Source organism: Colletotrichum navitas (assembly GCF_030913465.1).
Source record: "Colletotrichum navitas strain CBS 125086 chromosome Unknown LY79scaffold_2, whole genome shotgun sequence".
Taxonomy (NCBI): Eukaryota; Fungi; Ascomycota; class Sordariomycetes; order Glomerellales; family Glomerellaceae; genus Colletotrichum; species Colletotrichum navitas.
In genome coordinates, this window is record NW_026850548.1 from 870,010 (window position 1) to 892,047 (window position 22,038).

Sequence of the window (22,038 nt, forward strand, 5' to 3'; positions counted from 1 at the left end):
TTTTAGATTGCACAATTCGACGTGCGAGTTACATCAGACGGCGATCTTGCGTACAGTCCCAGTATCTTATCATATATCTCTCCATCGTTATTATCTCTGCTGTTCGGGTTTGGGGCGTCGGGAAAGCGGCGGCACAATGGCTGTGCAATGTATCACAATTGTTGCGGAAGTAACCCTGGCCGTCCTTCTCGACAGCAATCTCGGGCTGCAAACGGGCTGCTACGCTGTCGGGGGCAGGCTGCAGGACGCACGAATCATTCCTTATGAAGCACATGATCGGCACGCCGGCCAGCGTGGAAGTCGAACTGCAACAGCTGGATTCCAGGATGAGCACACCGACCGAGGCCTCCGTGGCCCAGCGGGCGGATCGGACTCGATTATGCGAACGGCTCGACCTGCCAATGTCTATGCTGTCTGGCGGTCGAGGATACACGGACGTCGTCGTTGCCCTGGACTTCGGGGCTGGCTGGCCGGCGTGTCACTGTCAACGATCGGCCCCGCATCGGCGCCCCATCGACGCAGAGGGCGCATCAAACGACTTCGCCTCGACAGCAGAAAACAACCGTCACAGACTGAGCTACCTGTAGAATCCACACCAGTTTCGTTTTCTTAGAGATAGAATGGACCATCATCTCTTTTACCATTTATCAGATTCTCTCGACTTCGAGCCCACGGGTCTCACGATGGTCACATGCTATTTGTTGATATCTCCTCACTACGCGGACCTTGTTGGGTCGACGATCCGTACCCTAAGGCGCTGCGAAAGTAAGAATTGCCAATTCTCGCTCATACACCTGTCAAGATTGCGTTAAATACTGTTTCGATAGCCTTGTCTAAATGTCTGACAGCCGTCTTGTGTTATCTGGGGGGGTTAGTGGCAGCGAGTTGGCACTGGCTGTTATCCTGGTATCGAGGAAGGCACTCATGAAACTTTGCCATCACTGCCCTGAAAGACCTTCGAGCTAACCGATGTCTTTTTTTTTTCTTTTCTTTCCTACACCCCCTATGTTGGACGTCGGGCTGTTACTGGCGTAATACGGAATTGGTGGCGATTGCCAGGGCGGGATGGCGCCGGTGGGCTTCACGCTCGCTGTTCCGAGGTAACTGAGTCTAAGCCTTTCACCCAACAAGACATATCGGTATAGTGGATTGTCTTAGAGAAAACAACGTTTGATCGAGACTTCCAAGTCTTTGTTGTATCGGTAGAAGGTGAAACGGCCTATCAGTCAGCTCCCCCCTTACTCAGATCTCTGACCAGAACTAGACGTCCGACCAAGTAACACTGTTGTGGCGCGTTGTCTCGTCGTGACTTGAGGATGTGCAATGGTTTCATGCGCGCACACATTGCAATACCCTACAGAATTATGCACAAGCCTGTATGATTTGCTCCATTTACCAAACTGTATGAGCCGTGAGCTGGCAGAGGACAAACACCGCCCCGGAAACCGGATTACATGTTGGTTTCTCCAGGCATTTATTCCCAGCACGAGACAGTCCGTGTAAATCACCAGACACCAGGTCGATATATTCTAATGCGATGGATGGGGGATCGTGCTGGCCCTATTTCATATGCTGTTTTGAAGGGGGGGGGGGTCGAGGATACTGAGTTGATGATAAATCAAACTTAGTGACATTTATTGGAGGGGTGGAGAGATTTGAATACACCCTGTTCCCTGACGGCTTCGGTTTGAGTTGAAGTCGAACGGTTCTTAGTCATCTCGGGGTTGTTGGGCCCATTACGAATCCTACCGAATATAGATCAGCCGGTACTGGCCATGAATGTACGCTGGCATGCCAGAATTAGATCACAGAGAGCTGAGTACGTAGCACCGTCCGACTCAATCGATATGTTTGTATACTTGCCTTGTCCCTGTCGAGGAAATCCGCGTGGGCGTGGTTCTCAGTCACACACACACACACACACACAAACACACACACACACTCTTTCTCTCTCTCTCTATGACAAGGCTACCAAGCCATTCGTTGAAGTTGAAGCAGCTACGCCACGCAGCCCGTACACACCACAGTAGCCGAACAACGACCCCCTTTTACCAATCTTGGCTCGAGATCAACAACTGCAGACTTTCCTGGAGACTGCCCTCCCGGAGCACGACACGTTCAGTCAACTATTCCTCGCCCGTCGTGGCCGCAGAAGAGTCTAAAGAGACCAAGACGGGAGGGACGCCATATTACTCAGCAGGCGTCAAACGCCACAAGCGCAGTGCCACGAGCACCACACATAGCTCGGGATGACAGAAGTCGGCGCCCGCCCAGAGGAGAGTGGCTGGTGGAGAACGTCTCAAAAAAGGTTCGCAGACCCACTTCCGAGCCGCGTGCCGCCGTACGCCGGTTTTAGCCCGATTAGGGATCACCTCTCGGTCCAATCCTAACGGTCCCCATTCACGCCTCTCCAGTATCCAATAGGTGACGAGTACCCGAGTTTGATTTGCAGCTCAGTTCAACGAACACGTTTCACATCATCTACCTAGTGCACACGAAAATAATAGTGGGCCTGTGCTGATTGGATGGAAGCGTTATTTGCAGCTGTAATTGATAGCTTTGATTTTGCGCTGGTCTCAGTTGTATCGTTTCCCGGCAGCTCAACTGGTCTTGTTTCCAATCCTCTCATTCCCCTCACGTCTTCCTTGCGCGCAAGAGAAGGGGATTCCTATGTGTTGAACATGTTTTTTTTGTCAAGATAATCGTGCTTTATTCTGCTGGTATCATAGAATTCTTCCGATGTTCCTCGGAACAATTTTTTCCTGGGCCCATTCTGCCCTTCCTGATGATTCGCCCGTATCTGATTGCAACGGAGACTGATGAACAAATGGAAATGTAACAAGACATCGAGAGAAATGAAATAGGAAAGGGAAATTTGAGTTACCAAGTTAAACAATACATGAGTCTTCGATTTGACTCGACTCGACTCCTGAAACCCCGTTGGGAATATATATAATATGACCATCATATATACAGGCCATCTTTCCAGCCAGAGAAGTGAAATTTTTTTTTGTCGTTTTCGTTTTCGGTCGGACGGACGGGAGAGTTTGAGAGAGTGAGGAGTCAGAAAGATAGTAAAAGAAGGTCGACATTTTCGAAAACTGGCTGAGTATGCTCTTGACTATTCCCCCGACTTCCGTTGTCGTTAAGCGAGGTATCATGCGCTTATTCCCCCTGCTTTACTTCTTTGTGTTCTCGGTGACCTCTCGATATTAATCAACGCAAACCCGTCACGTCCTTGACAGCCAACCACGCTGGGTTCCCATGTACCCCGATTCGCGGGACGCGCTTACGAGATAGTAAGCACCATGGGGCCAGCCATAATGATCTCATCGGTGAGCGTGCCAGTCATCGGGGCCTGGCTCGTGAGGGAGACGTAGACGATGCCGCTGAGACCCTGGGGGACGACGCAACCCTGCTGGGGGTTGAAGGGGGCGAAGATAGTTCCGCCGGGCAGGAGGCCACCAGTGGTGAAGGCGCATGCCTGGGCCTGGGCAGCAGCGTCGGACTGGAGCATGATCGGGGCACCGACGGCGACCGCAGAGGCGCTGGCGGGAGAGGTCATGGTCAACTTGGGGAAGGCTTGCAGAGCCAAGTTGGAGCCCTCAGGGCAGGAGGCGATGAAGGGAGCGGCGAGGGAGAAGACGGCGCGGATACCGAGAGGGGCATCGAAAGCCTGGGGAATGGCGATCTGCTTGGAAGCGGCGCGGATGAAGGTCTGGTGGCGGGCCTCGATGGTGAGGATGGAGCCAGCAGTGCTGAGAATGCCCTTGTCCTTGACCAGAGGGGCGGCGCCGAGGTAGGCGGCGACACCGACGTTCTCGAGAACGGCAGCAGTGGCGACCATGCCCTTGGCGTCGGTAAAGCCAAAGTTGTACTGGCAGGGCTGAACGGGCTGGGTGCCGGCCTGAGCAATGGAGGACTGCAGGAGAGAGACGTGCGACAGCTCGGTAGCACCGACTTGCTGCAGGTCGTTGACTTGCTCCTGGGACAGGCCGAGAGCCAGGAAGTCCTGAGCGGGGAACTTCTGGAAACCTTGCTGGTAGAAGGTTCCCTCGAGCCATTCCAAGGTAAGGGCGCTGTGGAGCCTTGGTCAGTAATCTTGTGGGATTTGATCCAGGGAGTGGGGTGTAAACTCACAATTGAAGGATGTCGATGTCCCCCAATCCGGCAGCGCTAGCCTGAGCCTGTTGCCTCTTGGCCAGGCTGTAGATTTCCATCTGCTGGTCGTTCAACTTGGGTCCCAGAGGGACGGCTGCGGCCACTGCGGCCAGGCAGGCGACGAGGGCGGTCTTCATTGAAGGCATTGTCGATTAAAGTTGTGTGGTCTCTTGCAGCTTTGCTCGTCCTAAAACTCTTGTTTCCTTTTCGATCGTCTGTTCTCCGGGGACAGGTTACTCGGGCGATGGGGATTGATTGTTGTTAAGAAGAAAAAAAGCGATTCTCGATCGGTACCACCTGGGACGGTCGATGAAAGATTACAAGAGGGGGGTATTAAGAATGTCGTCCGAGGAAGGGAGTGACAGTTCGTAGCGGTAAGATGTCTCGAAGGGAAAAGGAGAGTGTAAGCAAAACCGGTGGACCAGGGAAAGCAGACCAGCGCTTTTGGAAGTTGTAAGAAATTGACACACAGTGAACGGAATGAAGAAGAGAAGAGAAGAGGGGCGGGAACAAATGACTGGAGGTGGGAAACAAGCGGGCAATAAAGAAGGTTGAGGATTCGACCGGCATCATCATTGCCGCCGCCGCCCCCCCTCCTTGAATCGGCGGCGTATCTGGCCTTCCACCATGCATAGCTCTTCTCAGGTTCTGCAACTCAGGAGGGGGTCGGATCGACTTGGGTCCTTGCTGGGGACAGTTTGCGGCTAGCTTTCTTTCCGTTGTCGGCTCACACGGGAGTCCACAATGCGGGTAGCAAAATTACGCTCGACCGTAAAGCTTCAGACCGAGCAGGGGTGCAGGGTACAGCAAGTACCCACGAGTCTGCTGGTGGTGGTTGGTGCCGGTACCGAGCAAGAGGTCTAGGGTAGTAGACAACTGCAGCGCGGGCGGGCGCGCGCGCACGCGGAGTGTGTCAAGGAAGACGGCAAGGGGGGACCAACTGGCGAGTAGTCTCGTGTCACGCACGACGACGACGCAGCAATACGGTACGTACTCGCTGCAAATGGCGTCAAGGGCGAGGGGGGGTAGGAGGACATGGGTCAAAGTTCAGATGGCAGCAGGTCTTCCCTTCCTGCGCTGGCCGGGTACGAAGTCAGCCTGCTTGGCTGCTTGGCTGCTTGGCTAATTTGTCCCAGGTGCGAAAGGTGAGGAAGGTGCGGCAGGGCCGGCAGGGCCGGCAGGGCAGGAGAAATTGAGAATGGACGACGAGGGCTCCGCATGTTTCGTTTCGCTGCGGTCCAAACAAGCTCAGCGAATCGGTATAGACTTTCGTGGGCAAAGGTCCAATCAGAAGGCGTGGTCCAAAGAAAGAAGGGGAAGGGAAAGATGAGATTGTGTAGAGGCCTTGCTAGATCGCTCAATTAGGACGAAGCCCGTTTCTAGATACGGTCGCGACCCCTGCCGAGCTTGTTTTTGCGCTTCTTTTCTTTTTGCCCGATGATTTTGGGTTACAGGGATCTCGGCCCCACCGAGGCATGGGGGTCGAGTTTTGACAGTGTTGAGTGTGGGCGAGGGGCAAAGAAAAGTAGGGAATGCACCCAAGGACCCCCTCGCTCATCACCGTCTGGCGTTGCAGCCGAGCCAACTTTGTCGCATCGTGACTCCAAGCTAAGACTCAGAGGTCGTCCCGGGTCATGAATGGGCCGTCAGCCGAAACCAATATGATACGTCTCCCACGTCAGAATCCCGGTCCGTGGACGCCCGGACCTTCCTGTCACTGGCGTCTTAGCCAAGACATGATTGGATCGCTTCCAATAAATGGGGCGGTATTTTTGGGGCAAGGACCCTTGCGTGGCTTAGATCGGTACGTACCGCACGCCGTCTTTCTGCAGGAACGTTCTCTCGGTAACGTCTCTTTCCATTCCTCAACTTCACTCCACTCTCCCGGCTGCCGTTTTTCCACCTTTCCCCTACCCGTCGGTCTCTGGTTCCCGCCCATCCCATACTACCAAGGCCAGACAATCAATCAATCAATTACTCACTCACATATCCTCCCATCCGGCTAGTCGGAGTTCCTGGGCGAGTCGCTCGCTTTTATTCAATCCCTCCACCCCGGTATAGTCAAGCCGCTATCGTTACCCTACGAGACATGGAGGCGGATCTCATACTCACAACCGTTGTCGCTTTCTGACGCTGCCGTTCGTGACAGTCAAGGGCCGCAGGTCCTGTCCTCCTTTGACGCCGCCATCCAGGATGTCACGCACCATGGACCCGGTTGGATGATCTGCGAGCCGCTTGCCTACTAAACGTAGGAGGTCGCCTATCTTGCCCGTCAATCGATTGCCATTCGTGATCTTGCCAGCAGGAGGCATCGACCTTTGACCGGCCTCATCTTTCCGGGCCGCCAGAAGCAAAGAGAAACAAGCCCGACTGACTCGAGAGTCGAATACGGCCCTGCCGGCCCGCCTCAGAAACAAACACGCGGGCCACGTTCGCCGTCTGGTCTCTGGTAGAAACGACCGCGATTGAACCAAGCATCGCCCTCTCAGTCTAGCCTAATCAGGGAATCCATTGAAGAATAGATTCTCGTCCTAATTGCTAGCCTCGCGGCATGAGAGCGAGTATGCCGCTCTCCAGCCTTGAACTCGCCCTCTCATGGCTAGCCTGTTTCCCGTCCGTCCTCGTGCCAATAGTCTCCTCGACCGCATCAATACACTAGCCACTTAAGCTTATTAGCTATGGGGTACCTGAGGCGTAGCAACGGGGGCTGAGACATCTTGAATATCTGGGTGGCATCTCGTGGCTTGGCCAGGTTATGCTCCTCATCCATGCGGCTCATCCAGCAGGCCCGAAGACGCAGGTCTCAGCTCTATCTTCAGTCCTTCTCCCTCCGCGATCTCTGGTCCATCTCATCAACATGACACCGGATGGCCGCTAACCAACCGACAAAAATCTTACTAGCCGGCTTGTTTCGGCAAGCAAAGAACTTGCAGGGGCTCACAACTCGTTTCAAAAGTCCTCTTGGGCTACCCACCCTCTTCGTCTCAACTACCTACACAGCTAAGGAGCGGAAGGGGAAAACGAGACCGTCCCGCTTCTGTCATCCAGGGCTTGCAGTGACTTACTTGGCCAAACTCAAAGTAGGCTGTCATTCAGTTTACCCGTGTCCCGCAATACTCTTTAACTTGTCTCCCATCATGCATCCCCACCAGCGAGAAATGTCCCGAGAAGCCCGAGAAGCCGCGCCAGTCGCAAGTCCAACCTTGTTCTGTTGCCAGGCTTTCGAAACTTGAGCCAAGGACGCAGTCTCCCCTTCAAAGTTCAGCCCGATCACTACTCATTACATCATGATCCCGGGATCTTTGCCTAGCATGCACCGCATGCGCGCGCCTGACACGGGCGCAACACTCTCTTCTTTCGTCCGTTGTCGTCGTTTCTTCCGCCCTTCTATCATGCGCTTCCCGCACAACAGACTATTACAATGCTCGCGTTCCCGCCCACCCCCGGGCACCCGGCCGTTGCGTCCAGACAGTTGCAAACAACCGATTTTCGCACCGCAAAAGTTATGGCTGTGTTCGGCTCGCGAAGGAAACGAAATCGGGAGCCTCCCCAAACACCGGTCATCGCGGGAACTAGCGGCGCTGCGCCTCCCTGTATGCCGTGCCATTGGGAAGGGCAGTTTGGAGGATGTATTTGGCATCCTTTCCGTACCGTACAAACACACAATACGGACCCGGAATAGAAATGGCCGGCATCCGGCGACGGCTCTGGTGTGAGACTCGCGAGGCCCCTTCCTTCTTTCTGGCTGCTCCTTTTTACAGAGGAGCATCTCTTCCACTCAACCTTGGCAATAATAAAGGGCGATCACGCCCGGTCTTTTCTGCCTGAACCGGACGAGAAATATGCTTCCACCCCCTGCCGATCGCCGCGCAGATCTCACCGGGCATCAGGTAGCCTGAATTTGGGCCTTGCTGCGAGTCACCCTGTCAATGTCATGGAACTCGGAGAAGGGGCAGGATTGCAACCTCGACCAGGGGGCCCGTGATGGGAGAGGGGACGACGTTGCACGTCTCCGTATCAAAACACTAGTTCCGCCCAAGACTCAGGCAGACCCGAGGCACAATAAGCATGATCGGAAGGTGGGACGGTGAGGCTGCCCCCATACACAAAGAGGCTACTTACTCCCCTTTCTTCGCTTTCGCTTTCTTTTTCTGTCCCTCTCCCTCTCTCTCTCTCTCTCATATTCTCTCCATCTCTTCATCGCTCGCTCTTCCGTCAAACGCTTCCGTCGCCGGCCTATAGGCCGCCTTCGTTTAGTTGTCGGTGAAGTGAGTCGTAGGTAGTAGTAGACCTTCAGGCTTTGTTAAGGTGCTGCTTCATAACCAACCCCACGTCCGGCCCGGTGAGCCCGGTCCACTTTAAGACCCATGCGATTCTTTCAAATCACGCTCTCTGTCTTCTGTGCCATTCCAGCCAGATCCGATCCACATCCACACACACACACACACACACACACACACACACACACACACACACACACACACACAGCATAAGCCGTCACGTCCGATTTTTCAAACCGGCTCTCCTGTCAACCATCGCAGCTGAAACGCTGCCGTCCCTCTACTCCCCCCCCCCTTCGCCGTGTCCAACCCGCATTCTCTGCAACCCAGCACACGGGGCCAGCTTGTTCATACCCAAAGATTTATAACCTTGTGGCTCTTCGTGCCGTCTCTACCATCTCAGCGGACACACTTGTTATGCCTATGTGATCCCTTGAGCGGTAAAAAAGCCTGGTCGGCTACGTCTCTAAAGTCTGCAATTGGATGTGCCATTTTACGAACTAATGGACGCTATCTCTACTATTTCATCCTCGGCCTCCCTTCTCAACTTACGGCCCTTGTACTAAATGACTCATCCAGGGACGAAGATACTTCCTTCCTATTACTCTCTTCCAATCGCCATGTATCTATCGTCCCATCTCTCACCCAAACTTTTCTACGCCGTCCATGATGTATCTTCACTCCACAAGACGCACCATGTGCCCATCTGCCCCATGATCGTGGCCAATTTGTGTCCTTGTTGGACGCAGCATCTCATCAAACCATTCTACAGAGCGTAAGGGTTCAAGGAACGAATAGTCAAGCAACTGCATCGTGTTAGTACATTCTCGGAAGGGCATTGGTGGGATTCAACTTACGGCGGGCTCTTCGAGAGGTCGGTCTTAAGAATCACAGGAACCCTGGTCATCTCCGTGACGTCCTGGATGTACTCGCCTCCCTCCTCACGCAGCTTGAAGAGCTTGAGGTACTTCTCCTTGTTCGACAGGCGGGTCTCGGGAGCCTCCGGCACGGGGACCTTGGAGTCAGATCTCGTGCGCTGCAAAGGCTTGGCGTCGGATCGGGTTGGTGAGCCGGGGACGCTCTGCGTGGGCCTCTCAGCCAACGAAGCACCGGCCATGGCTTCGGTGATGTCAGACGCATTGTCGTCATCGTCGTCAAAGAGCGCATCGACATCGTCGGTGGAGATGGTGCCAGTCTCCGTCTGCTTGCGAGCAGCCTCCTCTCTCTCCTTCTTCGCGCGGTCAGCTGCTTCCGCTTGACGGGCGGCAGCCATCGCGTTGGCGTTCCTCACCGACGCAGCAGCCTTGGGGCGCTCGTCCTCCGGTACGTACGCCGAGCTCGGGACGCCCTTCTCCCAGTAGAGCTCGAGCACTCTCTTCTCCTTTCTGAACTCGGCCTTCTTGAGAGGCAGCTGGTCACAGTGCACCCGCTTCTCAAAGCCCCATTCAGGGATAAGAACGTCGAAGGCCGACTCGTACACGCAGAGAACGATACCTTCAGTGATGAGATCGCCGTTAACCTCCTGACGCTTCTTGTCCATCTCGCGGCAGGACTCAATGTGAATACTCTGCTCCTGAGCGTTCTGGGCCGAGTCCTTCTTGGTGTTGCAAGACTCAATAGTCTTGACGAGGCTCTCCACATCCTCCGTGTATTCGATCTGACCCTCGGAAAGCACAGCCTCGAGTTGCCGATGGACAATGATGTCAGCGTAGCGGCGGGTGGGGCTAGTGAAATGAGTGTACAGAGGTAGGTTGAGGGCATAATGAGGCCACAGCTGCTTAGCCGTCTTGCCAGCAATAAAGTATTTGGCACGCTGCATCGACTTGAGGACGAGTGTCTCCATTCCCTTGCGGACGTCGGCGTCATCAACCTTGAAAAGGCTATTGTGCAGGCTGCCGCTGCCGGAGGTCTCGACCTCATAACCAATAGCGTTCATGCGATCAGCGAAGGTCTGCAAGCGTCGGGCGTTGGGTGGGCCTTGTCGGCGGAGCAGGGCCTTTTCAGGGAGGGCCTGAGCAAGGCGCTGTGCGACATAGGCGTTGGCCTTGTGCATGAGCTCCTCAACGAGTTCTGTTGCGGGGGTCGAGTCAAAGATGTTGTGCTTGATGGGGATGTTCTCATCGTCAAGCTGCTGCAGAAGCCTGAGAGGCGCAATGGGCTCACCACCGGCGCCGAGACGAGCCTCGGTGAACTTTTGGGCGACAGCCTGTATGATGTCAGTTACGGTCCTTGTAGTTGCTATACTCAGCGGTACTCACGTTGAGAATCTGAACATCCTTGAGCTGGATGGACTCATGCTTCCAATTCGCCTGGCCACTCAAGGCGGCATCAATTTCATCAATGGTAATCTTGGCAGTGCTCTTGATGATACTCTTGCCGACCCAGGCATCGCCCTCGGCAACGGCGCCATTGTGAGGGTTGACGCGGAAAAGCACACTGACGGCGAGGCGCTCTTCGCCAGGTGCCAAAGAGCAAACCTCGCCGCCAATCTTGGCAGGAAGCAGAGCGCATGTCCGGTTTACCAAGTGGACAGCAGTGCCACGTTTCTTGGCCTCGCGGTCAACAAGCGAGTTGGGCTTGACAAAGTGAGTGACATCCGGAATATGAATACCAATGTCAATCTTGCCGTCAGGCTGCGTCTTGATATGAATGGCGTTGGCAAGCTCGGGGGACCCGTTGAGATCGAGCGTGACGACCTTCTCGTCACGGAAGTCCCGGCGAGTAGCCAGAGCAGCCTCATCTTCCTTAGCAAGAGACCAATCCTGCAGGCCAACGCTGCGCAATACGGCCTCGGAGAACTCGTCGGAGGAGAAGTTGTTGTCGCGCAGCAGGGCGTCAGTCTCCACCTTAAGGTCACCCATGCGGCCCAACTGCTCGACAAGGGTACCAAAGGGATGCAGGGAAGTGATCGGCCAGCGCTTAATGCAGGCCACGAAAATGCGATCAGCATAGTCCTGGTGCTTCTCAACAAAGTCGCGAGGCGCCTGCTCAGTAGGGATGGCAATGAGCGGCACGCGCTTGTCAGTGGGCTTGAACCAGACGATCTTGGGCTTCTCCTGAGAACGGTTGTCGTGATGACGGTTGTTACCACCGTCTCTGGCGGCTCTCTCGGCCTCCTGCTTCTCCTTGGTAGCCTGGCTGCTGGGCCGGAGCAAGCCAAGGTTGCCAGAGAACATTTGGCCGGCCACGCGCTCAATGACGGCCACGATATGGCCAGCGTAGAGAGGCTTTGCCTCATCGTTGATTTCCTCCTCCTCCACAAGAAGCAGACTTTGGCCTTCAACTTCAACGTCGTCGTTCTTCTTCTGGGTCGGGCGCTGGCGCAAACTGCCCCGGCGGCGGATGCCGCCTTCTTGCTGAGAGCTGTCATCATTGTTACCGGATGACTGGCTCTGTCCGTTGGTCGATCCAGAACGGGTATCAGTTATATCCTTGCGCTTCTTCTTCTCTTCCTTCTCGCGCTTCTGCGACCAAACTTCGTCGACATCGAGCAGCTCGACGGCAACCAGGTCGCCCTCGAGGGCACGGTTGCGATCCTTGCTGCCGCAGATGAAGATATCAGCGTCGAGCAAGCCGTCCTGAGTAGAAACGTAGGCGTCGCTGCGGTTCTTCTTGTTCACGCGAAGAATGCCGGAAACGAGCTGGCCATCGCCGAGAAGAGCCGGAAGAGTAGCCTGAGGGAGGTAGGGAGTGAAAAGAGTCTTTCGCTGCTGCTGTTGCTGCTGGTTTCCACCAAGCTGGCCTGCATGCTGACTGCCCTGGAGACCAACAAATTGCTGACCGTTCATTTGCGCAGCCTGCAGAGCCTGCAGCTGCTGGATCTGCATAGGGTTAAGCTGCTGACCAGGGTACATGCCCATGGGAATCATCGAGCCGGGCATCTGCATCAGCTGGGGCTGACCAGGGTACTGGAACGCTCCAATATTGGACATGGACTGGTTGACAGAACCACGAGTGCGGTGACCCGGCTGGAAGGCACCTTGTTCCTGGGCCTGGTTACCGCCCTGGTTGCGCCAGTTGCCGTCGAAGTTGCGAGAACCGGTTCTGGCATGGCCGCCGCCAGTCGAGTTGCCTCGGCGACCGAAGTCGTTTTGGTTGGAATCGCCAGAGAAGCCGCCGCGGCCTGCGCCGCCACCACCACGACCGTTAACAGCCATGCTCTGGCTGCGGCCATGTCCTCCGCGTCCACGACCAGCGCTGGTACCCTGAGCAATCGGTGCCTCGGTTTGAGCTGGGGCTGGAGCGGGGGCGGGGGCGGAGGTGCCACCATCAGCACCGGCCTCGTTGGAGGGGCCTGACATGGGAAATTGGAAGCCCGATGTTGTGCGCTTCTGCTGTGCAATTTCTGCCGCCTTCTTCGCATCAGCAAGCGCCAACGAGTGGCGTCGCTGGTGGCCACCTCCGGCACCACCGCCGCGACCACCACGACCACCGGCGTTTTCCCTGCCGGGAGCAGCGCCGGCGGCATCGTTGGTGAAGGACTGGCCGGAAGCGCCCGAAGAGGGAGCGGGAGGCGGGCCCAGTCCCATGTTGGGAAGAGCCGACTGATTACGGCGATGTGACATTGGCTGGGTAGGAGGACCTCCCATGGAGACGTTTTGCTGCGGAAGCTGTTGGGGGAACTGGAAGGCGCCCTGTGGCGCCATGCCCGACTGCAGGGGATTGAAGGCACCACCTGGGCCGAGCTGTTGCGTAGGGGGCATCATTCCCATGTTCATGTATTGTTGCTGAGTAGCTTGGATCTGTTGCTGCTGTTGCTGCAACAACTCAATTTGCTGCTGGATAGCTAGCTGTTCCACTGCGGCAAGGACACCTAATTAGCATCCTTATCGGTCTTGGAGAATGATGTAAGAAGCAGCGAGGGGCAGCAGGCAGCAGAAGGGAGCTCAAGAAAGGGCGGGAAGTGCGGGAAAGGGTATGTGTGTTCTGGAATTGACTTACTGCCCGGGTTGGCAAACATGCTCATCAACGGAGTCAGCTCGGAGGGGCTTCTCCTGTGAGCAATGTGAAGCCGGCGGCCGGTTGGGCCTGGGACGCCGCTCGCAGGCTGCTGCGATTGCTGCGGCTGCTGCGGCTGTTGTTGCTGCTGCTGCTCCATGGCGGGCAGTCAAGCAGATGAAGAATTGGCTCCTTTTTGATTGTATTGCACGTCAAGTGCTTCGGCTGTTGATGGAGGAGGGATAGGCAGGATTGGCCGCGTCGGATAGCAGGTGGTTCGGCGTAGGCGTCGATAGGCTTTGTGGGATGATGTGGCACGTATTGACGTATGCCGTTACGGACTAATGACAGTGGAGAACTGGGATGTAGTTTTGGCTATTGGTCTTTTTGATTTTGTGGACGTAGCTGATTTCAAGGAAGGTAGATGTTTTGGGTGTCTGATTGATCGAAGAGGGATTGGATTCGGATGTGATAGGGGAGGGAGAGAGGATTGTGGTTTGTCGGCTAGACGAGCGAGGTGAAAGGGAAAGGAGCTCGCAATGAGTGTGCGAAGTGATGGTTGAGGTGGGAAAAAAACGGATGAGGCAGACACGACGTGAAGAGAAGACGAGGCAGGATGGGAATGTCCTCTCGGGGAGAAAGTGACGGGGGTGCTGCGAAAGGCGAGTCGGGGGGTGGTGGAGTGGGGAGGGGAGAGGAGAGGAGCGAGCGAGTGGAAGGATGAAGAGGAGGAGCAGGGACAGCACAGCAGCACCTCAGCAATCAATGGGGGGGGGAGGGACGCACCGAGTACGGGGGACACGCTGTTGGGGCTGGAACTGGAACTGGGGTCTTTGTGTAAGGCGAGGTACGGAGTACCTATTGCGCTAGTGAGCAAAGACGTGTGTAGCAATGGCACAGGGGCCTGTAGGGAGAGCAAAGTCTCGTACGGAGGTACATAGGTAGGTAGGCAGGTACGGCGACACGTAGTGATTGATGCTGGGGGGTATCACGGATACTACCCAGCTACGGTGAGGACCTGAGCACACCCGTTTCTCATGCAAAAGCACTTGTTTCTTACCTAGGTACAGATACGCAAAAGGACGATCAATTAACCGGCTTACGTCAGGCCGACCTGGGACAGAACAGTCGGTCATTAGCCTCCCTGATATCCTAGGCCGACCGGACCAGAACGATGCAGGCCGACCGACACCCCCAAGCTAGCTAGGTACATCGTAGCGACACCCCCAAAGGCAAGGCACTCTACGGGAAGCATACTAGGGCAAGCAAGGAGGCGATTACCTGTCGCCCCCCTCATGGACCAGCCTGAGCCCAACTTAGGGTTGAGGTCAAGACTCAGTCAGAGGTCTCCGTACAAGTTGTACAATAGTGGGGGAGAACCCACGCAGCTCGCCAGAGACATACTAATATGTAGAACCAGGTCAGGGCTCCCGGGTTCGAGAAAAGGTAACGCGGTGCTAGGTAGGTTGGCAGACTTGGATACTTGGCTGATCAGTGCCTTGCCGTAGCGTACGACCCTAGCCTTTCCCTACCGGTTAGCTCACACAAGCCAACCCATTCGTCCCAGACACCTTACGTAGATGACAGGAATATGCCGAGGGGAAGACTTGGAACGTCTGCCAAGTTCAGTCACCCGATACCAGCTGGGCTCCTCACCCTCTGCCCACGGGATCGACAGCGATGGCGAGCGGCTACTTGCTAGGTCCGTTGGAATTGAGAGGATTTGTGCCAGATGCAGGGTTCATGTCAAGCGGAGGCCAGATGCACTACACTAGGATACACCAGTGTTTCCAGATGGATACCATCCCGCTGGACGTTGACAAAGCCCTAGACACTCCTGTACGAATACGTATGGACTGCGCAGCATGTACGATGTACGATGTACCATGCAGGCTTGCAAAGCTCGTTGCTGTGCAGTGTGGTACAGTACGCTCCCCGAAGCTCTAGCACGCAGTTATCCGTAGTTGTGATTGACGGGCCCGTGCATCAGTGCATCGGTGGAGTCCACTACGCACCTCCCTGACGGTATGTACGTACTCGTACTCACTCCTCGAAGCCACCACACTCAATCTCTCCTGGTCCAAGGCTTTGAAGATTTTCGCCGTCATGCCCAACTCCCAGACACTTCATCCGGTCTATTATTGTATTAATGTGTCTGGTTCGCATGTCAGAGCCTAAACTCAAGAAGAAGAAGAAGAGCAAGAAGGCAAGAAGAGGAAAGTAAAGGCGAGACAGACGTGGCAGGCTAGGTTCAAACTTCAGTCGGTTCCTCAGTTGGAAACTTGGGCCGGCCCCCGACCCCACTTCCACACTCCTTACTGCGTAATCAGTCAGGAGCCCACACGACCATCGCCCTTGACCGCCCGGCAGTAAACTTTGGCGGGGCCGGATCCACGCGCGGTCCGACCAACCAGCGGAGACGCTAGTCTAAAAACGGCCGACGTCCTGCGTGGCCATTCGCCCAATCGTCTTCGGTTATATCCACCTATGCTGCAACCACAGCGACGTCCCCCATCCTCTCTTTTCGGTTTGGCTCTGTGTCTGGTGCGTCTCTGGCCTTTCCGCCCCATGGAGCCATTTGGAGCTGTGAGCAACAAGCAGCACAAGCAAAAGGCAGTAGCAACACGGGCCCAAACCAGGGTAGCAGTGCTGCAGGGGTCATCGTTTCCAAAGAAAACTCTCCCAATTCATTACCCAGCTCGCCGCGAACGGTACTCCGTAACGTTATCCCACATCGAAGCGCGCCTGATACATCGTACTATTATTATTTTTCATTGCTCCACACCAACCCGCGCCCAACCCGAACTTGACAGTCAGTTGACGGCACGCACACATACGCACACACACACACACACACACACACACACACTCACACACACACACACACCCAACCCAAACGGTCCAAGGGGTGAGAAGCCTCAGCCTCGTCTGGACTCCAGTCATTACCCGAGCCTTGTCTCCCGAACCTGACGCCCCAGACGTCACTCGTTACACTATTCATTTGGCCCCTTCGGTAGCCGGTTCAATTTCGCGTTCCGCTCTGGACCCCACTGCCCGATGCCGTAGGGCCCGGTCACCACTCCTAACACCACCATCGCCGTCCCGACTCACAGCTACCTGTGTGCGTGCGACCGACCATGCCGCACTCGTCTCCCTCGCGGAGGAGCCAACAGAATGGCCAGATCAAATCAAGTCCCGAACGAGCCTACGTCGCAGACTTCCTCTCCGAGAACCGTAACTCGGAGTTAAGCCATCGCGATGCCCTTGCTGCGGCCCAGCTCGAGCACGAGCGCGTCCGACTTGCTGCATTGAGAGTCTATGAGGTGCATCAATTGCAGGAAGAAAAGCAAAGGCTGGAAGCCGAGAAAAGGAGGATAGCGCAGCTACAGCGCGAGGAAGAAGAACGGCTCAAGGCCGAGGCAGCAGTGCGCGCCGAGCAGGAAAGACTGAGGGAACTCAAAGCGAAGCAGATCCCTCAGCTGCCACCCGAGCCCAAACCCGAGCCGCCCAAGCCGGAGCCGAAGAAATCACAAGAACCTCAGGTCATTAGCACGACCGAAAAAGGGGCAGCCAAGACCGAGGCTGCTGCGCCGGTAGCCTCCAAATCGCAACAGGCTTCTTTGACAAGTACACCGGCGCCAGCCCTTCAGGCCGCAAAGGCGCCCCCTTCGGCACCCTCGCCGCCACCTGCAAAGGCACCGTCTGTACCAGAGGCCCAATCCAATGGGTTCTTGACGAAACCTGCAGAGCCTGCGCGGCCCAAAACTGTCGCTCAGTCAGTCGCGCCGGCGCCCGCTGCTCAACTGACGGCCGATCGATACATCGAGATACACCAATCTCTCAAGAAATTGAGAAAAGATGTCGAAGCTCTGTCCAAGCAGCCTGGGTCTCCGTTGAAGGGCAGGTTGGGAGACATGCGCAGGCAGATTAGGAAGTCCATCGGCCAACTGACAGCTGGCAAGGGTGCAAACGTTACTCCTGTAAGCCATTTGCTGAACAATTTGCTGTGAAGACGTTAACGGTATCGCTAGATCAACACCATCAACAGTGCTCTGCGCGAGTCTCTTGATGGCAGAGTACCCTCCCCTCTTGTCGATGCAAACATCTACGTCCAACATAACAGGGAGCCAGTCGAAGGTGCCGTTAACAACGGACCGCAGCTGCCAGCCCTGTTTATTTACCTCCTCAACATCCTCGCGAAAGCAATCATTCAGCAATTTGCCAATGAGGGCGGCGCGAATCCCAGGTCTGCGGAGCCAGTCGGTATCGTGACGGCCCAGATCTTCTCCAACAAGGACTACCAGTGGCGTGGCGCCTCTATGATCGACATTCTCATCGCCAAGTTCCGCGTGGCTTGCCCCGTTTTGTTCGGGTCTAGGGGGAGCGATAAGACGGAAAACGGACGCAAGGCCATCGGCTGGAAGAAGGAGGACGGCAACTGGGTTCCCGAGCAGGCACACAACGATAGAATGACGGGTCTCGGCGCCGGTTTTGCGGCCATTGCGCTGCGGGACTTTAGCAAGGCGTCCAAGACGAACCCCTACCCTCCCACCAACTACTGGAAGGCTATGGCGCAGATTGTCAACTCGCCGCCGCAGCTGGTCTCCAACACCCAATACATTGTGCTCAAGTCGATGATAGACGGCCACGAGCAGCGTTTCATCAACTTTTACGGCAATGCAGCTATCGCTGCCCTGCGCATGGCCCTGGTCGAGTTTCCTAAGAAGGCCCCGCCGGGCGCTACCGCAGCTCAGGCGCTGCAGGTCCTAGCCGACGTTCTGAGGCGAGACTCCGGGCTAGAGGTAGCATAGAGGCCATGGAATCAGTTAGAGAAGGAAGAAAAACATATCGATATACAAAACCGGAGGAGAGCTGGCTTGTGCTATCGGAATGGCGGGCACACACATCTGGCGTTTCTGGAGAACCAAACATGGGCACATATACACAAAAGAACGGCAAGGATTGAACTTTCAAGGGCGAGAGGCCCGGGTCTGGTTCGGTTCACACACGGGCCAGGGTCTATTGTAGGGGGAGACGATATTCCTCAAGAACATTTAGAATCGCGTGTCGTTAGTTGGATGTACGATCTACCATACCCTAAACAAAAAACTCCCAAGCAGTTAACACTGTACCGGGGAGGGAGAAAATCATTTGTTTACCAGACGCTCCATAAAACTCCCAAACCCCATTCCTTTACGGTTCACATTGGCTACGCCCCTTTCTCCCTTCCCTCCCCCCCTTCTATGGTTCGGCCATTCCATAGGCCCAAGCCTTACAGCATCAACAACAGCACTAGCAGCACGATAAGAACGAATATAAGCACAGCGATGCAACAGCTGCTCAGGCGATCCTCGTTGCGGCGCATGACGTACTGCAGCTTCTGCACGCCCGTCTGCAGGCGGCCGCCGACGCGGTCGGCGACGCTGTCGACGACCTCGAGCATCTCACGCTGCTCCTCGAGTTCGCGGCCCATGTCGTCGGCCTGCCGGCGCAGGTTGCCTACCGTCTGAAACACGCCGTCGAGGTGGGTGTCCTGCTCGCGCATCATCTCGAGCTGCTGTTGCTGCTCGAACTCGGCCGCGTAGTCCTCGCCGCCGCGGTCGTGGTCGTCGTCGCCGTCGGCGATCGAGAAGGAGCTCGGGTCGGGGAGGTCCGAGTTGGCGCCGCGCGCCGCGCCATGCTTGCCCCTCGACGATGAGGAGACGTCGCCGAGCTTCTTGGCGAGCTCCTCGCGCATGTCCTCGACCTCGCCGCCGACATCCTGGACGAGCCGCTTGCGCCGGGTGATCTCCTGGGCGGAGAGGCCAAAGGCGGAGGGGTCTGACTCGACGGCCTTGACCGACTCGACGAGGTCAGCGAGGTCCTCGGCCAGGGACTCGAGAGCAGATTCGAGGTCGGAACGGGCGGATGCGAGTTCGGGGGACGTCGGGGACGTGGAGAGGGAACGGATGCGGAGGTACGAGGTGAAGAGGGGCCGGGTCGAGTCCAGCTGGGCTAGGACATCTCTGTCGCGGTCGTCGTCAATGTCACATTTCTTTTCAGGATATCCTCTCTTTCGTGGAGGCTACTGAAGGGGGAGGAAGGGGTGCATACTGTTGGACCTGGAGGAAGGGATCCTCCTCGTTGGCAGAGGACATCATCCTGGCGACGGGGGTACGGAAAGGCGCACCCGTGGACGCATTTGTTTGCGGCAGCAGCGCGGGCTTCGATGCCTTTGAGCGGTTGCGCAGCAGGTGCCTGAAGATTGGGGACTTCGAGATTCGGGTGCGGGATTGGTGAGCTGTCGTCGATATACCTTTTGGGTTAACGCGGCTGGCTGGGATGACGTTTGTGCGTCCCGGCCGTGCTGTAAGCTGTCACTAGAGGCTACCTCCCGTCCACCCGCCTTGGTGCAGGTCCACTACGGAATGCTACTAGTCAGTACGTACTTTCGAAGGATGTACCCAAGGGGGGGGGGGGGGAGGGGGGCAGGGCAACCGGAGTTTCCTCGGCATATGCTCGTGGCTCCAGGCCACCAGGTCTCACCTTGAGTGCTCACCGAAGCCCCCTGTCAGAGACTCAGGTGTGCCCCTCCTTCACCGAGAAAAACCCCCTCCATCGGTCCCTTTTTTTTATGTAAGTGGGATTTTCACTCGAGTCACAACTCCACATTCACTCACTCACTCTTCCACTCACGGTCAAACAGAATTTCTTACCCGGTTGCCCACTGAGGTTTATTGTCGACTCTCGGGTGAGAAAATCGGTCTGTAAGCACCTGGGAACCACCGTGCAAGACCAAGCAAGGGATACACCCAAAGAAACCCAAAGTTGGGGAAGAAAAATGATACCAGAAAAGCCCCTCCCGTGCTCCGACGAGTTCGCCTCGCCGGACGCATACGTCGCGGCGCTCCTCGAGTTCGTGACCACCACGGACCTGTTCCAGATTCTCTGCGGCGGCGTCCACGTCCTCGACTTCTTTACAAACGAATCGGGCCTCTTTGCCCAGATTCTTCCTCAGGAATGGCAGCCTTTTCTGTTGTCCTACGACACCATGGCCCTCCTCGAGCTGCTCATGCGGGACGACCTCGACGCCCTTCCGCTGGACTCGATGGACCCGGCGCCGCCTGCAAGCTTTCTTGAATACATCCGGAACGTGCGCCGCCTCTCCCTGCGCAGAAACTTCTCGCCCTCTTCGCAGGCTCAGACAAAGCCGCCCCCGAAGCTCTCGCGCTCCGTCGCCGTCGGCATGAATCCCAAGAAGGTGCACGAGGTCTCCCACTTTGCACGATATGTCGACTCGCTGGCCGGCGCCATCTCGTCTCGCTGGGGCAAAGAGACGACGCACTTTGTAGACTTCGGCAGCGGCCAGAACTACCTCGGCCGCACCCTCGCCCTGCCGCCGTACAACCGCCACGTTGTCGCCGTCGAGGGCCGCGAGCACAACATTGACGGCGCAAAGGGCCTTGACGTCCTCTCCGGCCTCGCGGGCAAGGAGGTCGTCATGAGAAACAAGAAGCTCTGGCTGCAGATGCAGGCCGACCGGCTCGGCACGGAAGCCGTCAAGAACGCACTCAGCAAGCCTTCGGGCGACGCCGTCGAGGATTTTGACTTTCGCCCCATCAAGGAGCTTGAGCCTCAGTACAATCGTGCGCTGGGAAAGGGCTCCGTTTCCTACGTCGTCGGCCGGCTGGAGAGCGGTGACCTGACGGAGGTCATCGGGCGCATCGAGAAGGAGGTGCTCCCGGAGGAGGAGGACAAGGAGCTCAAGATGATGGCCGTGTCGATCCACTCGTGCGGCAACCTCTCGCACTACGGCATCCGCTCGCTCGTAATGAATCCGGCCATCCACGCCGTCGCCATCGTCGGCTGCTGCTACAACCTCCTGACGGAGAAGCTTGGCCCGCCGACCTACAAGTACACATATGCTCGGCCCAGCCTGCAAGCCCTCAACGGCCGCGTCGTCCGCGAGTCTGAGCGGCGCGACCCGGAAGGCTTCCCGCTCAGCGAGACGCTGTCAAGCTACAAGGGGCAGGGCGTGCGTATGAACATTACGGCGCGCATGATGGCCTGCCAGGCGCCGCAGAACTGGACGCAGGCCGAGAGCGACGACTTCTTCACGCGGCACCTGTTCCGCGCGGTCTTGCAAAAGATCTTCCTCGACCGCGGCGTGATCAACAAGGTCTACCACCGCGACCCGGACGCCGCCGCTGCCGCCAACGGAAGCGAGGCGGGCGGCGCCCCCGAGGAGACCCCCTTCAATACGAGCACGAACCCGGTAATCATCGGCTCGCTGCGCAAGGCATGCTACAAGTCGCTCAAAGACTACGTCCGCGGCGCCGTTGCGAAGCTGACGACGAACCGTGAGTACAGCCAGTACAGCGACGTCATCCGCGAGAAGATGGCGGACATGTCCGACGAGGAGATCGCCGCGTACGAGCAGGCGTACATGTGCCGCAAGAAGGAGGTCGCCGCCGTGTGGAGCCTGATGGCCTTCAGCGCGACCGTGGTCGAGTCTCTCATCGTCACGGACCGCTGGTTGTTCCTCCGGGAACACGCCGACGTCGTCCGGGACTGCTGGGTGGAGACCGTCTTCGACTACAAGGAGAGCCCAAGGAACATGGTGGTTGTGGGCATCAAGAAGTAGAGAGCCGCCGTGGAGACACGGGCATGCCTTCTGCAG

At 56.6% G+C, this 22,038-nt stretch overlaps 6 protein-coding genes across 6 annotated transcripts; 2 read left to right on the forward strand and 4 right to left on the reverse strand.

Annotated features, from left to right (window-relative positions):
• Nucleotides 1-3,289: 3,289 nt before the first annotated feature.
• On the reverse strand, nucleotides 3,290-4,307 carry LY79DRAFT_575244 (twin-arginine translocation pathway signal; the record flags this gene model as incomplete). Its single annotated transcript, XM_060559690.1, has 2 exons — nucleotides 3,290-4,079; nucleotides 4,141-4,307. The coding sequence occupies 2 exons, from the start codon at nucleotides 4,305-4,307 to the stop codon at nucleotides 3,290-3,292; spliced, it is 957 nt and encodes a 318-aa protein (XP_060420162.1).
• Nucleotides 4,308-9,207: 4,900 nt separating this feature from the next.
• LY79DRAFT_504735 (RNB domain-containing protein) lies at nucleotides 9,208-13,539 on the reverse strand (the record flags this gene model as incomplete). The annotated part of the gene is made up of 4 exons (XM_060553537.1): nucleotides 9,208-9,247; nucleotides 9,299-10,647; nucleotides 10,700-13,239; nucleotides 13,383-13,539. 4 exons carry the CDS (start codon nucleotides 13,537-13,539, stop codon nucleotides 9,208-9,210), a joined length of 4,086 nt encoding a protein of 1,361 aa, XP_060420163.1.
• On the reverse strand, nucleotides 13,490-14,427 carry LY79DRAFT_144843 (uncharacterized protein). The gene is made up of 2 exons (XM_060550991.1): nucleotides 14,309-14,427; nucleotides 13,490-14,237 (listed from the first exon to the last, which is right to left on the reverse strand). The coding sequence occupies exons 1-2, from the start codon at nucleotides 14,316-14,318 to the stop codon at nucleotides 13,714-13,716; spliced, it is 534 nt and encodes a 177-aa protein (XP_060420164.1). The 5' UTR covers nucleotides 14,319-14,427; the 3' UTR covers nucleotides 13,490-13,713.
• Nucleotides 14,428-16,433: 2,006 nt separating this feature from the next.
• LY79DRAFT_144851 (GLE1-like protein) lies at nucleotides 16,434-18,421 on the forward strand. Its single transcript, XM_060550992.1, has 2 exons — nucleotides 16,434-17,359; nucleotides 17,411-18,421. Exons 1-2 carry the CDS (start codon nucleotides 16,517-16,519, stop codon nucleotides 18,188-18,190), a joined length of 1,623 nt encoding a protein of 540 aa, XP_060420165.1. The 5' UTR covers nucleotides 16,434-16,516; the 3' UTR covers nucleotides 18,191-18,421.
• Nucleotides 18,422-18,651: 230 nt separating this feature from the next.
• LY79DRAFT_665225 (syntaxin 6) lies at nucleotides 18,652-19,519 on the reverse strand (the record flags this gene model as incomplete). The annotated part of the gene is made up of 2 exons (XM_060563029.1): nucleotides 18,652-19,384; nucleotides 19,473-19,519. 2 exons carry the CDS (start codon nucleotides 19,517-19,519, stop codon nucleotides 18,652-18,654), a joined length of 780 nt encoding a protein of 259 aa, XP_060420166.1.
• Nucleotides 19,520-20,199: 680 nt separating this feature from the next.
• LY79DRAFT_586244 (methyltransferase domain-containing protein) lies at nucleotides 20,200-22,002 on the forward strand (the record flags this gene model as incomplete). The annotated part of the gene is made up of 1 exon (XM_060560606.1): nucleotides 20,200-22,002. One exon carries the CDS (start codon nucleotides 20,200-20,202, stop codon nucleotides 22,000-22,002), a length of 1,803 nt encoding a protein of 600 aa, XP_060420167.1.
• Between the last annotated feature and the right edge of the window lie 36 nt (nucleotides 22,003-22,038).

What these genes read in the sequence shown, in the direction of transcription:
- LY79DRAFT_144851 (XM_060550992.1), top strand. Translation starts at nt 16,517, where the DNA reads ATGCCGCACTCGTCTCCCTCGCGGAGGAGCCAACAGAATGGCCAGATC. An exon ending in AGGGTGCAAACGTTACTCCT is followed by an intron (nt 17,360 to 17,410) that starts GTAAGCCATTTG and finishes CGGTATCGCTAG; the next exon opens with ATCAACACCATCAACAGTGC.